This window comes from Coregonus clupeaformis, chromosome 14, assembly GCF_020615455.1.
Source record: "Coregonus clupeaformis isolate EN_2021a chromosome 14, ASM2061545v1, whole genome shotgun sequence".
In the NCBI taxonomy this organism is placed as follows: Eukaryota; Metazoa; Chordata; class Actinopteri; order Salmoniformes; family Salmonidae; genus Coregonus; species Coregonus clupeaformis.
Window position 1 is genome coordinate 13,612,378 of NC_059205.1, and position 17,734 is coordinate 13,630,111.

General features: G+C 46.0%; 1 protein-coding gene across 3 annotated transcripts in view; it reads right to left on the bottom strand.

Moving 5' to 3' along the window:
• Window positions 1-784: 784 nt before the first annotated feature.
• Window positions 785-17,734, bottom strand: part of LOC121581119 (cadherin-2B) — a 143,895-nt gene continuing 126,945 nt past the window's right edge. The window contains exons 8-14 of one of the 3 annotated variants that reach the window (XM_045224688.1): window positions 9,184-9,320; window positions 7,511-7,632; window positions 5,508-5,625; window positions 4,784-5,107; window positions 4,197-4,401; window positions 3,372-3,870; window positions 785-2,771 (exon numbers count right to left, since the gene is read on the bottom strand). In XM_045224688.1, the coding sequence (XP_045080623.1) occupies window positions 1,755-2,771; window positions 3,372-3,870; window positions 4,197-4,401; window positions 4,784-5,107; window positions 5,508-5,625; window positions 7,511-7,632; window positions 9,184-9,320 (2,422 nt within the window). In that variant the 3' untranslated portion in view covers window positions 785-1,754. Of the gene's footprint in view, window positions 2,772-2,839; window positions 3,144-3,371; window positions 3,871-4,196; window positions 4,402-4,783; window positions 5,108-5,507; window positions 5,626-7,510; window positions 7,633-9,183; window positions 9,321-17,734 lie in introns of those variants that run through there. The other 2 variants (XM_045224689.1, XM_045224690.1) reach the window with 2 other exon arrangements.

Below are 17,734 nucleotides of genomic sequence, written 5' to 3' on the forward strand. Positions count from 1 at the left end.
TAAATATTAATCTAGGTCTAAGTAGTCCCAACAGTGCTCTGTTTGAACGTGACAGTTTTTTTCCACTTTACTTTTTTGACAATGATCTTTACTTTTAACAATGGTATTCACTGATATTTACAAATGCATGTACATACAATAGAACAGTAGTTATTTTCCATAGACATCTTCTTTAAAAAAACAAAAAAACGTTATCTGACATTATTCATGGTCTAGTATTGAATGCCACACAGTATAAAAGTGCATTCCAGCTGAAAACCCAGCTCATTTTTAAACTGACCTCTAACCTTTGACCTTTACGGGCCCCAGTCGTTTCTGTTCGCTGGGTCTGCTGGTTTTCATTCTGACACTCTTCACTGATAAATGGAAGTTATGGATTGGACAGTTACGAGTTTTCAGAGTGTGAATAGGTTGGCGGTTGGTTGAGATTGTTCTCAAATCATGCAGACTTGGTCGTCAAGACATGTTGATTGAATAGATGGAGGTTTTGCATAAAAAATTGTCAAATGTCTCTCCTCTCCTCCCTACATACAGTAAAATAATAGATTTAGAAGAGATTTATATTTCATCATACGTAGATTCAATGCATCTTGTTAATACTTTTGCTTTAGTGATTTACTATCCAATCAATGCCTGATAACACTAATTAGTCTTTAGTATGTGTGGGTCGTTCCATCAATTCGGTGCCTTTTGAGAAGTGTAACTTGGTCAAAATATTGATTTTGATTTCACCTAATTTGAGCATTTCTTCTTTTTAATAAAAAACATGTTTTCCCATCTCAAGAGGTTAAATAAAAAAATGACTATAGTAAGTGCTTATTAAGTGCCAAATAAAGTAACAGGGTTGACCGTAACAGGATTGACAATGTCCTCTTAATTCAGCCATAAATCCCCTTGTTACAGGGGGAATGGAAGCTTGTTCTGTGCAACAGAGTGTGGCAATTGAATGCAAGCTTCACAAAAAAAACAAGCTTAACAATGTTAAAAAATGTCTAGCCTGTGTTTGTAAACACAACAGCACTGTTGTATCCCTACATTTAGTTTTTCTCACAATGTGTATTTTCCGGTGATACGACTTTTTCGAGGATTTAAATGATTCATAGTTTTCATTTGGAATGAAGTAGTGAGTTGAATTATTCACTTTTCTACCTCTGCGGATGGAATAAATGCAACAGTTTCTGTACAATCATCTCTCTTCCTCTCTCTTTCCTTTGTCTTTCTTCTCTTTCCCTCTGTCTTGTTCATCTTATATCACTTTCTCCTCTGTATGGTACCCTAGTTTTCCATACTCACTTGATTAATGTATTGTCTTGCTTGCACATCATCCAAAAATCATTTGTTTCCAATTTCTCTCTTTCTCTCTCTCTCACATACACACCCCCATCCCGCACACACACAAACAAATAAACAAATTATCTCACTCTCCTCTTTCTAATTCTATAGGTGTAGAGCTGAATGAAAATCCTGTCTTGGATGTTTAGGTTGTTTTTCTTTGCCCAGACCACTTAACAAATTGTTGCTGCTTTGTGGAGAAACATCATGCACATTGTCTCAGTATCTGTGCTCACACATATCAGCCTTTCACCACTTATTGCTTTAAATTACATCAATCACTCCCTCCCCTGCCCTTGCTTCCCTGGGCTCATTTTTATCTGTCTCTTTTTATTACTCTCCCTCTTCATCTCTCTCTCCTTTAACTTCTCTTCCCATTATTCTAACTCTGCTTGCCTTTTAATCATTCTTCCACCCTTCCCTCATTCTCTCTGCTTTTTTTCTTCTCCCTCTCTGTCTTTCTCCTCATCTCTAGACTGCCCCTCTTTCTGCCCCTCCTCTTTTTCAGCCTCTTTTTTGTTGTTCTCGACCTCTCCCTCCCCATCCTTCTCCTTCTCCTCTTTTTTTTCTTTCTCTCTATCTCGGAACAGCTTGGCTAGCTCCTGAAATTGCGGACCCCACTCCTCCAGTCCTCCTCGCCACTCTTCCTTCTCTGCATCCTTCTCTCCCTCACTCTCCAGCGAGCTGAGGGAGCCTGCACGCGACCCTGTGCCCTCCAGCCCGTACACCTGCACTGAATCATAGGGAGGCTGCGAGGGGTCAAAGGTGACCTGAGCCAGACGAAGGCGGAGGAACTCACCAACCCTGAGGGCCAAGGAGTGACCACCTGGTACTGGACCCCCTCTCCCTGCCTCCATCCCTGGGACCCACCCTGCCCCGTAGCCCATGATGCCCCCGTATGCGCCCCTGGCTTGCCCTGGGAAGGGCAGCATCTGGGGGGTCATATCCCTCCTTCCTAAAATATATGCCCCAATACCCACCCTGTCCCGCCAGTCAGCCATGAACCCTTCTGGGTACATCCTCCCGCAAGAAGTCCCAGTCAGAGATATCCTTCCGCCCTCCCTGTCCGGCCTGGCCACCACAAAGTTGCTGCCAATCTCCAGCCCTCCCCTCCCCAGGCTCCCAGGGTAGTCCTGCCTCTGTCCCACTGCCTCCCCCTGCAGGACACTGGTGTAGTTGCGGGCGGCTGACTGCTGAGACTGGCTGTCTGGGCTGTTTGCCCCAGGGCCTCTACCTCTACCACCAGAGGAACCTCCTTCAGCTGAGCCGGTGCCGGTGCGTTTGGGGGAGAGGCCTGCACGGGAGGCTCTGCGGCCCGCCATTGGCAGGGTGGCCGAGTCACACACCCAGGCACCACCGTGTCCCTGGCCAACTACGGAGCCAGAGCGGGTCAGGACCAGGCTGTGCTCCCTCTCCCGGGGGAGGGTCTCAGACTGGACCTGCAGGGAACGGGGAGGAGGAGGGTCAGTCCGGGACAGGGGCAGGGCAAGGGAACGGCGCTGTTAAGTGGAAGTAGAAGATGAAGGATAACAAAGATGTGATATTGCGGTTGAGAGGAGAAAGAATTGTAAGGGAACGAATGGAGAGATGAATTGGGGAAATAATTAAAGCAGAAAGCCGGAGAGTAAGTAAAAGGCCAAATGAAAGAAACAGGGAGATAAGGAAGATGAGGGAGAGAAAGGAGACGTCGTGAAGAAAGCAAAAGGCAGAGAGACAGAAGAAGAATAGACAGACAGTGAAAAAGAAACAGAGTTGAGAAGGTAAGAGAAGCAGCAGAGGTTAATTGAGGACTAGAAAGAGCTAACAGTGCACTGTGAGGGGGGGATGAAGAGGGAGGAGAAAATCAAGAGAAAACGTTAAAAAAGGAAAGACAGAAAGCTTCTTAAATCAAAACATTAAAAAAGCATACATATTCATCATAATCTCCCCTCAGAATCCTGTTCAATCAGCAGTGAAATAACCACACCAAATGATAACCCATTCATTTGTTTGTTCATTCATTTATTCACTGATTGTGATATACAGTGTCTGTCTCTTACCCAGTCAACTGAGTCCTGACTATGGCTCTGCTGCTCACTGCTGTTCTCTGTACAGTTGCTCATAGCTCCTCCCCCTCCGCCTCTCTCCTGGCTGTCATTGGTCCGCGGTGTCCCTTCATCTGAGGTGCTAACCCCGCTCTGTGGGCCTGTTCTGTCTCTGCTCTCTCTGCTGCTCATTTCAGCTGGGCCTATGTACACAGCCCCTGGCTCCAGGGCCCCCACCATTGTCCCCTGATTCTGGATGACCAACGAGTGGTCCGGCTGGCCCCCAGGGAAGCGGTAGGCCAGCTCAGCCAGGCCCGGCTCAAACTGGCCCCCTGGAGTACGTCGGAGAACAGGAAGGGTGTGGCTGCTGTAGCAGAGGCGGCCGTACATTGGCCCTCCAGGGCCGGAGTAGGCCGGGTCCAGGGCTGGGTTCTGGGCCCAGCTGTAATCCCGGGCCTTGTCCTGGACGTGCTGGGAGTAGCGTCTGGGGGACAGAAGATAGGGTGTGACAAGGCTAGACGACATGTTATAGCATGTTACAGCAGTTTTATACAGGAGAAAATACCATTGAGGGTTAACATAACATAGACATATCTCACTCAGCACAATGGATCATGTTTGAGGGGAAGTGGAAGTTAGTGGTGCTCAACAAAGTGTATAATAAAGTGTCATAGTTTTCCTGTTTATTTTTAGATAAGAGGCTGATTAGTTTTGAGGCAATCAATGATCTAAGTGGATCAATACGTCTTAGAGAGACTCCTGAGAACTATTGAGGACTGGAGTTTTGTCTGCCTGTGTTTCTTCACAGTACAGCTTTCAATTAAACACACACACACTCACATGTTCCTGCTGTCCAGGGTGCGGTATACCCTGCGTGAGCTGTGGGGGGCGCTCTGGAGCGCTGCGATGTCGAAGGCGGCTGTGTCGGCCTCACCCCCACCCTCGTCGTCATAGGTGATGATGTTCTCCCTCACATCGTCCTCCTCCAGGGGAGACAGAGAGTCCCGCTTCTGACGGCGCAGGGACAGGGACAGGGCACTGACCGCTGGGGGTGGGAGGTGGGGAGGGAGAGAGAGTAAACAAACACAGAAGGGGCAGATTAGAGTGTTGGTATAGCATATCTCTGCCCTGCATGCTAAAATCTGTCATTGACTTGGAGCCACAGCCAGTCAGACAGAGATACACTGTGTACTGTACTACCCCAGTCACATTGGGACTGGGCCGACCTAGGCATTCAGCAGGTCATTCCCAGTAAAATTCCAATCCAATCTGATCTAAGTTAGGCTTGTGTTTCCCAGAAGTATAACTAACCAACTAATCATCAAGTCTTGATTGGTTGGATCAGGTGTGCTAGTGCGCTGTAACGAAAGCCTGCAGTGCACACCCTGTGGATCTGGGTCTCTGAAACTAGGTTTGAGTATATTTACCCAGCAGAGTGGCAACACAGGCCAGGATGGCCAGCAGGGCGGCGGTGCTGAGCCCAGGGGACGGAGAGGTGGACTGCTGGGGGACACACACCGTCTCTCTCTCCCACTCCCAGTCTCCCTCCGTCTGCCTCTCCTGCCTCTCCTTCTCCCCAGCCCGGGCCCCTCCTCTCAGGCAGGGGCAGACGGACACGGTGACCGTCCCGGTGGAGGTCAGGCCAGATGTCCCGTCCCTCAGTACCAGGGGGACGTGCAGCGTGAGGGAGGAGGAGTAGGAGCGGGAGAGGGGCTGCAGGGGCGACAGGAGCAACAGGGTGGCGGTGGGGCCTGGAGGAAGAGAGCGAGACAGGGAAAAACAACATGAGAGGGGAAAAAACCCACAAGAAACTCAACTGAATTTAACTGAATGAAATTTCTACTATATAATGTTATTCCCACAGCTTCCCTCAGAGGATGTGTCCAAAAGCACTTGGAAAAGATGGATGTACAGTAGAGGCAAAGGTAAACAACAGGGGAAACAAAAGGGGAGGAGGATAAAAGATGTAAACGATGGAGGCACGGAGGCTGTGAGATGGATGGTAGAAGAGATAGGTCGAGACAGAGAGAGAAGAGGGGAGCGAGGAGTGTGTGTGAGAGAGAGGGGGCCAGACAGAGAGAGGGGGAGCGAGACGGGACGTGTGTGTGTGTGTGTGAGAGAAACGTAGAGAAAGAGAGAGACTATACACACCTCCACTGTCCCTGATGCTGAAGTTGAGGGCGACGCTGGACTCTGGAGGGATGCTGAAATAGACAGCGCTGTCATTCCCTCCCTCATCTCTATCAATCGCACGCAACACCTGCACCACCTGAACGGAAGAGATAAGAGAGAGTGTGAGGCCAGACACAGAGGAGGAACGATTGGGAGGGTGAGGGAGGATGGGGGAGGGTGAGGGAGGATGGGGGAGGGTGAGGGAGGAGAGGAGGGGAGAGAGAGACACAGACAAGAGAAAGAGAAAAGAGATAGATCGCAGCAGAGAGGTAGAAGAGACAGGAGGGGGATATGAGAAAATAATAGAGATAGAGAAAGAGTACTTTGTAACAACGCATTCCGTTAACTACCGCCCACATCCCTGTGCAAGAGTTCAGCATTTACCTAATCAAAACAAACAGACTGCTAGATAAAACCTCTAATACCAAGTAGGAAGTAATTAAAGTATATCTAGCCTTAACAGAGTAGGGAATGAATGGGTTGGCTTTCAGTATACAATCTACTAAGCCTGGGTTCCGACTGTAGAGATGCACTTAAAAAATAAATGATCTTATTAGATCTAGTGAATATTATCTCAGTTTAAACCATTGGGACTCTCTTAAAATACTGCCTGTGGCGAACAGGCAATACAACATACCTCTTTAATGGACTTTAGAGTGCTAGTGCAGTGATTCAGACCAGGAATAAGACGTTAGGAAGTTTCTGAGTTATGCAGTAGCTAGGGCTCTCACTTTGAAAGGGTTTCTACATTATACAACTTTATTTTCTGTTTTAATGGCCTTGTAAAAATGTTTTATTTTCAGATCCATTATATACTGAACAAAAATATAAATGCAACAATTTCAAAGATTTTACTGAGTTACAGTTCATATCAGGAAATCAGTCAATTGAAATAAATAAATCAGGCCCTAATCTATGTATTTCACATGATTGGGAATACAGATATGCATCTGTTGGTCACAGATACCTTAAACAAAGGTAGGGGTGTGGATCAGAAAACCAGTCAGTATCTGGTGTGACCTCCATTTGCCATGCTTAATGGGTGACATGTCTGGTGAGTATGCAGGCCATGGAAGAACTGGGACATTTTCAGGTCCCAGGAATTGTGTACAGATCCTTGCGACATGGGGCTGTGCATTATCATGCTGAAACATGATGTGATGGCGATGGATGAATGGCACAACAATGGGCCTCAGGATCTCGTCACGGTATCTCCGTGCATTCAAATTGACATCGATAAAATGCAATTGTGTTTGTTGTCCGTAGCTTATGTCTGCTCATACCATAACCCCACCGCCACCATGGGGCACTCTGTTCACAACGTTGACATCAGCAAACCGTTCGCCCACACAACGCCATACACGTGGTCTGTGGTTGTGAGGCCGGTCGGATGTACTGCCAAATTCTCTAAAACGACGTTGGAGGCAGCTTATGGTAGATAAATGAACAGCGCTGCTGGACATTCCTGCAGTCAGCATGCCAATTGCACGCTCCCTCAAAACTTGAGACATCTGTGGCATTATGTTGTGTGACAAAACTGCACATTTTAGAGTGTCCTTTTATTGTCCCCAGCACAAGGTGCACCTGTGTAATGATCATGCTGTTTAATCAGCTTCTTGATATGCCACACCTGTCAGGTGAATGGATTATCTTGGCAAAGGAGAAATGCTCACTAACAGGGATGTAGATTCACAGATCGTGAGACAGAACAACAAAGACACAGGCACACAAAAGAGGGAATAAACACAAACACAGATAGAATGAACAGATGGACAAAGACAACAAATAATTGGAATAGAGACAACATGGCAACGTGGAAAAAGCAAGACAGAAATAGAGGCAGAAAGAAGGAAGAGAAGCATGGACAAAACGATCGAAGGAATCGACAAGAACATTCAAAGAGTTTTTACACACGCACGCACGCCAGCACACACACAGACACACACAGACACACACACACACTCTCTCTCTCTCTGAATGACCTGTCCGGTGGCTGATGAGTCACACATGGCTGTTGTGTATTTTCTGTCCAGCTCGGGCGCGTTGTCATTCAGGTCCAGCGTCTCTATGGCAACCACCACTCTGGACACCTGGCTGGGGTTGTCTGGGGGAGAGGAACCAGGGACATCTGTGTCACTACAGAGAGCATTCCATGACCGCAGAGGGGCCAACACATCTCAACTCTGCTGCTCAATCCGCTAGTGTGTCCTCGTGATCTAGCCTGGTTCGAATCTAAAGTAAATATAGCATTTGTCATGTGATGTTTTATAAATCTGGCTGAATCTGGGGGTTATTGCTATATTTTAGGAATTAGCATTGGAATTAGGGCCTCTATTCCTCTCTTTCCACATCAAACGGTATTTTCAAAGCTCCAGCATCAAACAATGACAATATGCATGTAAGGAGATCTAACATGCATGCAAAGCAGTTACATCAGGGCACAGTTTAAATGGATTGGGACAGAGTCCACACTGCATTCACACACATACACACACACCCCATGTTTGGAATGAACCATCACCCATTTTGGGCAGCTAACCATACAGTCTCTTTGGACTGTGTTCACACACTCTGAGCAGTAACACCATGTTATGGATGGAAGCCATAGCTCCACATTGCAGGCAATGAGCTCCCAGTGTAGTGGCAGGCAGTGAGAGCAGAGGAGAGTGGCTGCCTCTGGCCACTGAGAGAAGAGACAGTTAGCAATACTGATACTGCCTCCAACGGTCTGGTTACACTATGGAGCTCATTATTCAACTCTGGCAGCAGCATTACCACTACTGAAGACCCACTGCCACGCTGGCCAGTGGCGCTGCCTAAATAAAGACTAGCACTGTAACCACACTAACCACTACTGTTGGTACTACTGTGTTACCACTAACTGATATGACTTTAAGGGGTTAAGGTTGAGGTTGAGAATCCTGAGTGGCGCAGTGGTCTAAGGCACTGCATCGCAGTGCTAACTGTGCCACTAGAGATCCTGGTTCGAATCCAGGCTCTGTCGCAGCCGGCCGCGACCGGGAGACTCATGGGTGGCGCACAATTGGCCCAGCGTCGTCCAGGGTAGGGGAGGGAATGGCCGGCAGGGATGTAGCTCAGTTGATAGAGCATGGCGTTTGCAATGCCAGGGTTGTGGGTTCGATTCCCACGGGGGGCCAGTATATAAAAAAGAAATATATGTATTCACTAACTGTAAGTCGCTCTGGATAAGAGTGTCTGCTAAATGACTAAAATGTAAAATGTTAATTTGGGATTTGTCTTAGCTGGTGGAAAAGGTAGTTTTATTACGATCTGCTGTCTCCCATCCTAAGGTGGTGGCCCTCCATTGATTCCACCTAATTTCACACCCGGTACTAACATTGCTATAAGCCCTACTACTATCACCATGAATAAAGCATTGGAGCACTTCAGTCCTGCTACTGCTGGTACCACTGGTACTGTGTAGCTAATATAAGCCATCAAGACATATAAAGTAAAGCTGCTTAGTGGAGTGTATTGTACTTCAACTCTCTACGGCTTCATTTTCTGAGGGTTTATAGGTGTAATGACTAGGGTGAAAAGGCAGGCTATAGCTAGTCCAGAGTTTATCCTGGTCAGATCAAGTGGTCAGGAAAAACTCCTCGCTCTAAATGATTACATAGTTGTGTCCTCTGACCTCTCTGCGTGGCGATGACGGTGATGTTGTGCCATTGTTCGCGCTCGCGGTCCAGCTCCATGGCCGTGGTGATGAGGCCGCTGTCCGGGGTGATACGGAACAGAGCCTCTGGGTCTGACTGGGGATCAATAGAGAACCTGGGAGAGATGGAGGGGGGGGGGGAGACCAAGAGAGAGAGGGGCAGAAGAGAGGGAGAAAGGGGTGGGAAAGAGGGAGAGAGAAAGAGAGAGATGAGAGGATATAAATGGCCTGGGAAATCATATTACAGATTATCGTAGTCGATACGAACTCATTTGAAGTAGATCTGACTTATCTAAATATCTCAATGAACATTCTAACGACGGTTCACAGGCGGATTGGCCTTCTGGCAATTCTGGCAAATGCCAGAAGGGCCGGACCATCTTTTATTGGGGTGGGCTGGTCCCCAAAAAACTAAAACATTTATACATACAGTGCCAGTCAAAAGTTTGGACACACCTACTCATTCAAGTTTTTTTTTAAATTTTTACTATTTTCTACATTGTAAAATAATAGTGAAGACATCAAAACTATGAAATAACACATATGGAATCATGTAGTAACCAAAAAGTGTTAAACAAATCAAAATATGTTTTATATTTCAGATTCTTCAAAGTAGCCACCCTTTGCCTTGATGACAGCTTTGCACACTCTTGGCATTCTCTCAACAAGCTTCATGAGGTGCTTTTCCAACAGTCTTGAAGTAGTTCCCACATATGCTGAGCACTTGTTGGCTGCTTTTCCTATCACTCTGCGGTCCAACTCATCCCAAACAATCTCAATTGGGTTGAGGTCGGGTAATTGTGGAGGCCAGGTCATCTGATGCAGCACTCCATCAAACAGCCCTTACACAGCCTGGAGGTGTGTTTTGGGTCATTGTCCTGTTGAAAAAAAAATGACTAAGCGCAAACCAGATGGGATGGCCTATCGTTGCAGAATGCTGTGGTAGCCATGCTGGTTAAGTGTGCCTTGAATTCTAAATAAATCACTGACAGTGTCACCAGCAAAGCACTCCCACACTCCATGCTTCACAATGGGAACCACACATGCGGAGATCATCCATTCACCTATTCTGCGTCTCACAAAGACACGGCGGTTGGAACCAAAAATCTCAAATTTGGACTCATCAGACCAAAGGACAGATTTCCACCTGTCTAATACCCATTGCTCATGTTTCTTGGCCCAAGCAAGTCTCTTCTTATTGGTGTCCTTTAGTAGTGGTTTATTTGCAGCAATTTGACCATGAAGGCCTGATTCACGCAGTCTCCTCTGAACAGTTGATGTTGAGATTTGTCTGTTACTTGCACTATGTGAAGCATTTATTTGGGCTGCAATCTGAGGTGCAGTTAACTCTAATGAACTTATCCTCTGCAGCAGAGGTAACTCTGGGTCTTCCTTTCCTGTGGTGGTCCTCATGAGAGCCAGTTTCATCATACGCTTGATGGTTTTTGCAACCGCACTTGGAGAAAATTTTAAAGTTCTTGACATTTTCCGGATTGACTGACCTTCATGTCTTAATGTAATGATGGACTGTCATTTCTCTTTGCTTATTTGAGCTGTTCTAGCCATAATATGGACTTGGTGTTTTACCAAATTGGGCTATCTTCTGTATACCAACCCTACCTTGTCACAACACAACTGATTGGCTCAAACGCATTAAGAAGGAAAGAAATTCCACAAATTCCACAAATTAACTTTTAACAAGGCACATCTGTTGATTGAAATGCATTCTAGGTGACTACCGCACGAAGCTGGTTGAGAGAATGCCAAGAGTGTGCAAAGCTGTCATCAAGTCAAAGGTGGCTATTTTGAAGAATCTCAAATATAAAATATATTTTGATTTGTTTAACACTTTTTTGGTTACTACATGATTCCATATGTGTTATTTCATAGTTTTGATGTCTTCACTATTATTCTACAATGTAGAAAATAGTAAAAAATTCAGAAAAACCCTTGAATGAGTAGATGTGTCCAAACTTTTGACTGGTACTGTATGTATAAATGTTTTAGTTTTTTGGGGACCAGCCCACCCCAATAAAAGATGGTCCGGCACTTCTGGCATTTGCCATGGGCCTGTTTTTAAAAAATGACTTTTGCACCATTTCTCTGTTATTATCATCATCCATATTGAGCATTTGGCTAACCAGTGGGCAACGGCCGGCCCCCCTACCAAGATGGGCTGGCCCGGTTTTCTGATTGGCTGAGCTCAGGTGGCGCAAATTCACATTCAAAGTCAAACGGAGCCCCACCTGTTTTGCTTGTTGCCTGTTTTGCATGTTATTTTGGCATTAATACGTGTCACATATCAGTATGCAAACAATAAAAAAAAAATCATTGAGTTAATAAAGCCGCATACAAACATGGACTCTTTTTTGCTTTCTTGAGTAATGCAGCTCCAAAACGCAGGTGTTTCAGCCTAGCTCAGTGCTTTCTGTGGTGGTGGGGCAGCCAGCGGAAAATACGGAGCGTAGGGGTTGGTAATGTTCTCTAGTTGCGCCGTGATTGGCTCAGTGTTCTGTCACTCATGGGGACACTATGTCACCGCAAAATATATGGGGAGAGCTTGAAAATTCAAGCCCAAGAAGGCTCAAGGTCATTGGCCACAGATAAAATGACATCAAATCACGTTATATCTACTCATGTCAACATCATACTTTCAAAATATTAGCTAGCAAGCTAGCAGTCATCATCATGAATCAAGTCGACAATCTACTGGCAAATCGTTTTCAATCCTTGTCATACGAAGAGAAATTATGAAGATAAAATGTAGATAGAACGTATCGGTGCTCATCGGCCATTGGACATAAACATTACACAAGTTGGAAATCGAAAATTCAACAATGAGTGGTTTGCAAGGAATCAGTGGCTAACTGCAAGCATTGCAAAGCAATCACTAGCCTGCTATTCAGTGGAGTGGGTGTGTGGTCCAAGTCTGGGTTTAAGGGTCTCTTTTCCAAGCTTAAAAGGATAAACATTCAACATTGGCCATGCTGTCAATCCAGCATGACTTCTGCCACGCTCTAAACAACTGGAAACTCGGAACTGGGAAATCGCAGACAGTGAGTTCAAGACAACTGGGAACTCTGACTGGGAAAATACGTTTTGAACGGTCATCCAACTCGGAATTGCAAGTAGGGAACTCAGGCGTCTTTCTAGAGCTCCGACCTGAAGATCACTGACGTCATCATTCGACTTTTTCCGAGTTTTTTCCCGAGTTCCCAGACTTTGATGACAAAGTTTGATGACAAAATTTGCCACAAGAAGGACCGCCGCGCCACCTTCCTGTTCAAGTGAGAACAGCACAACAAGGTGAGTGTCACGCCCTGGCTCTGGGGACTATGTTATGTTGAGCCAGGGTGTGTACAGTGGGGGAAAAAAGTATTTAGTCAGCCACCAATTGTGCAAGTTCTCCCACGTAAAAAGATGAGAGAGACCTGTAATTTTCATCATAGGTACATGTCAACTATGACAGACAAATTGAAGGAAAAAAATCCAGAAAATCACATTGTAGGATTTTTTATGAATTTATTTGCAAATTATGGTGGAAAATAAGTATTTGGTCACCTATAAACAAGCAAGATTTCTGGCTCTCACAGACCTGTAACTTCTTCTTTAAGAGGCTCCTCTGTCCTCCACTCGTTACCTGTATTAATGGCACCTGTATGAACTTGTTATCAGTATAAAAGACACCTGTCCACAACCTCAAACAGTCACACTCCAAACTCCACTATGGCCAAGACCAAAGAGCTGTCAAAGGACACCAGAAACAAAATTGTAGACCTGCACCAGGCTGGGAAGACTGAATCTGCAATAGGTAAGCAGCTTGGTTTGAAGAAATCAACTGTGGGAGCAATTATTAGGAAATGAAAGACATACGAGACCACTGATAATCTCCTCGATCTGGGGCTCCACGCAAGATCTCACCCCGTGGGGTCAAAATGATCACAAGAACGGTGAGCAAAAATCCCAGAACCACACGGGGGGACCTAGTGAATGACCTGCAGAGAGCTGGGACCAAAGTAACAAAGCCTACCATCAGTAACACACTACGCCGCCAGGGACTGAAATCCTGCAGTGCCAGACGTGTCCCCCTGCTTAAGCCAGTACATGTCCAGGCCCGTCTGAAGTTTGCTAGAGTGCATTTGGATGATCCAGAAGAGGATTGGGAGAATGTCATATGGTCAGATGAAACCAAAATATAACTTTTTGGTAAAAACTCAACTCGTCGTGTTTGGAGGACAAAGAATGCTGAGTTGCATCCAAAGAACACCATACCTACTGTGAAGCATGGGGGTGGAAACATCATGCTTTGGGGCTGTTTTTCTTCAAAGGGACCAGGACGACTGATCCATGTAAAGGAAAGAATGAATGGGGCCTTGTATCGTGAGATTTTGAGTGAAAACCTCCTTCCATCAGCAAGGGCATTGAAGATGAAACGTGGCTGGGTCTTTCAGCATGACAATAATCCCAAACACACCACCCGGGCAACGAAGTAGTGGCTTCGTAAGAAGCATTTCAAGGTCCTGGAGTGGCCTAGCCAGTCTCCAGATCTCAACCCCATTGAAAATCTTTGGAGGGAGTTGAAAGTCTGTGTTGCCCAGCGACAGCCCCAAAACATCACTGCTCTAGAGGAGATCTGCATGGAGGAATGGGCCAAAATACCAGCAACAGTGTGTGAAAACCTTGTGAAGACTTACAGAAAACGTTTGACCCGTGTCATTGCCAACAAAGGGTATATAACAAAGTATTGAGAAACTTTTGTTATTGACCAAATACTTATTTTCCAACATAATTTGCAAATAAATTCATTAAAAATCCTACAATGTGATTTTCTGGATATCTTTTTCTCATTTTGTCTGTCATAGTTGACGTGTACCTATGATGAAAATTACAGGCCTCTCTCATCTTTTTAAGTGGGAGAACTTGCACAATTGGTGGCTGACTAAATACTTTTTTTCCCCACTGTAAGTCTATGTTTTGTATATCTATGTTGGCCTGAGTGACTCCCAATCAGAGGCAACGAGTGTCAGCTGGTTGTCTCTGATTGGGAGCCATATTTAACTATCGGTCTTTTCACTTTGTGTTGTGGTTTCTTGTTCCTTTTGGTTTGTGTGTATCGAAGGACTTCACGTTTCGTTCGTTGTTTTGATCGTGTCATCTTGAAATAAATATAAATATGTTCACCTGCAACGCTGCGCCTTGGTCTCTCCATGACGATCGTGACAGAAGAAACCACCAAGACAGGACCAAGCAGCGTGAAGAGGAGAGAGGAAGGACCTTGGATCAGGGGAGTAGGAGTTTCGGCTGGGCCACGCTAAGTGAAGAGGAGAGAGGCTGGTCTATGAAGCAATGGATCGAGAGTCTGGCGAGAGCTAGGGAGGCCTGGTCCACGGGGAGGAGAGAACCCCAGAAATGTTTTAGGGGGGGGCTCACGACGTGGACGACGGGGCAGCCGGAGGCCGCGATGGAGCGGTCCAGCGGGTGTGCAGAGGAGGCCGCCAGGTTAAGGGGGCCACTGGTCACAGAGGAGAGGAAATACACGCGAGACTGCCCCCCCAGTGGCGTGTGTCCCCAGTACGGTTCGGCCTGTTCCTGCCTCTCGCACCGAGCCTGTGGTGCGCGTCGTCAGTCCTGTCCGGCCCGTTCCTGCTCTCCGTACCAAGTCGGTGGTGCGCGTCGCCAGCCCGGTCCATTCCTGCTCTCCGCACCAAGTCTGTGGTGCGCGTCGCCAGCCCAGTCCGGCCCATCCAAGCTTCCCGCACCAAGCCAGTGGTGTGCGTCGTCAGTCCGGCACGGCCCGTTCCTGCTCTCCGCACCAAGTCTATGGTGCGTTTCGTCAGCCCTGTCCGGCCCGTTCCTGCTCTCCGCACCAAGTCTGTGGTGCGCGTCGCCAGCCCAGTCCGGCCCATCCAAGCTCCCCGCACCAGGTCAGTGGTGCGCGTCGTCAGCCCGGTCCGGCTCATTCCTGCTCCCCGCACCAAGTCAGGGGTGCGCTCGTCAGCCCGGTCCGGCCCGTTCCTCCTCCACGCATCAAGCCAGGGGTGTGCGTCGTCAGTCCAGCACAACCCGTGCCTGGGTCATGTCCGGAGCCGGATCCGCCGCCGAGGCGGAGTGCCCACCCGGTCCCTCCCCTGTTGTGAGTTGTTTGCGCGGCCGGAGTCCGCGCCTTTGGGGGGTACTGTCACGCCCTGGCTCTGGGGACTATGTTATGTTGAGCCAGGGTGTGTAAGTCTATGTTTTGTATATCTATGTTGGCCTGAGTGACTCCCAATCAGAGGCAACAAGTGTCAGCTGGTTGTCTCTGATTGGGAGCCATATTTAACTATCGGTCTTTTCACTTTGTGTTGTGGTTTCTTGTTCCTTTTGGTTTGTGTGTATCGAAGGACTTCACGTTTCGTTCGTTGTTTTGATCGTGTCATCTTGAAATAAATATAAATATGTTCACCTGCAACGCTGCGCCTTGGTCTCTCCATGACGATCGTGACAGTGAGTCCAACAATGTATTGTATGCTGCTACATAAATGATGTAATATGCCAGGGAGATATGTATGCTGTAGCTAAGAAAGTAATACTAAGTGTATGTTGTGTAGTAAGCTGTTAGTAGCCCATATGCCTCACCCTAATAATTTGGTCCCTTTCACCCTCATAACTGTTCTGACTTAGTGGTACACATGTAGCCTATAGCCTGTTTTAGAGAAATGTCATAATCAAATATTGTAAGAGCTTTCTTTGTCTGCTTATATGCCCCCTTTATTTATCCTACAGTTCTGACTTGGTGTACAGGGAGAATACTGTAAGAACGGCCCATGTTCTGAATTCTGTCGCTGTACATTTCAAAAGTGCTGAACAAATAGTTATATTGACTATGTCCATCCTAGCTCGCTCATTAATGTCTTAATCGAAATTACGGATTGCCTCTTATCCGCTCGTCGTCCCCTTATGCCATAGTTTGTACATTGTCAGTAAAAAACACATTTGTTTAAGCAAGTCAGCCATATCAGCAATGTTTTTTTAAAGGCAGTAAATGAGGCTGAATGAACTGTTTCGCTGCCAGGCAAGGCCAGGTGTAGCAGTGGTAAGGATTCACTCCATGGTGCTGAAAAGAAAGCTCTGCTGTTGGGACAGCTTTATGTAGGCCCTAACAGTTTGTGGGCACTGTTTGTCACCGTTATAGTGCAATTAATGTATTGTTTAGAGTTGTGTTGTGTTGTGTAGTGGCTTTGCTGGCATGCATCTAAAAACATTTTTAGGGAGTTTGCCCCACCAAGATTGAAATGCTAAAATCGCCACTGTGTCAGTCACTCAGTCAAAACAGAAAAACGGAAATGTGTTCCCGAAAAAGTTAGAGACCAAAAAAGAGCTCTTGAGGCCGACGCTGCTAAATGAGTGAAATTAAACGACTTATTTACTAAAAGTTCTGGTTCTGCTGGTCTGAGTGCTCTGTCTGTGAGAAATGACAGATAAGCTGCTGTGGTGCAGTCGAGGTAGGAAGAAAACAGAGAAAGAAACACTAACGCACACTGACACAGATCATATAGCCTACTGCTGCCAGTTAGGCCTAATATTTTGGCTGTATATTGTATGAAATATATTTCATACCTACTATAGTAGGCTAATTAGTGAAGGGGGGATTCGGAGGAACATTTAGACACTAGGATACCTGCAAAATAGTCTAACAAGCCATTAGATTGGCTTTTATAACACATAGGTAAGGCAATAGCCATCTACTAGACATTTATACAGTGCCTTTTGCTAAACACAAGTCATCATGTATAAAGGTCAATTTGGGCAATACACCCAGGCCAATTGTGATTTTAAAACAGTTATAGAGATTAATGGTTGTGATATGAGAAAACTGAGGATGGATCAACAACATTGTATTTACTCCACAATACTAACCTAAATGACAGAGTGAAAAGATGGAAGCCTGTATAAAACAAAAATATGCATCCCGTTTGCAACAAGGCACTTAAGTAATGCTGCAAAAAATGTGGCAAAGAAATTTACTTTTTGTCCTGAATACAAAGCGTTATGTTTGGGACAAATCCAACACATCACTGAGTACCACTCATCATATTTTCAAGCATGGTGGTGGCTGTATCATGTTATGGGTATGCTTGTCATCGGCAAGGACTAGGACGTTTTTTGGGATAAAAATTAATGGAATACAGCTATAGGCGCGGGCAAAATCCTAGAGGAAAGCCTGGCTCAGTTTGCTTTCCAACAGACACTAGGAATTCACCTTTCAGCAAGACAATAACCTAAAACACAAGGCCAAATAAACACTGGAGTTGATTTCCAAGATGACATTGAATGTTCCTGAGTGGCCTAGTTACAGTTTTTACTTAAATCGGCTTGAATATCTAAGGCAAGACCTGGAAATGACTGTCTAGCAATGAACAACAATCAACTTGACTGAGCTTGAAGAATTTTGAATTGAATAATGGGCAAATATTGTACAATCCAGGTGTGCAAAGCTCTTAGAGACTTACCCAAAAAGAACCACAGCTGTAATCGCTCCCAAAGATGCTTC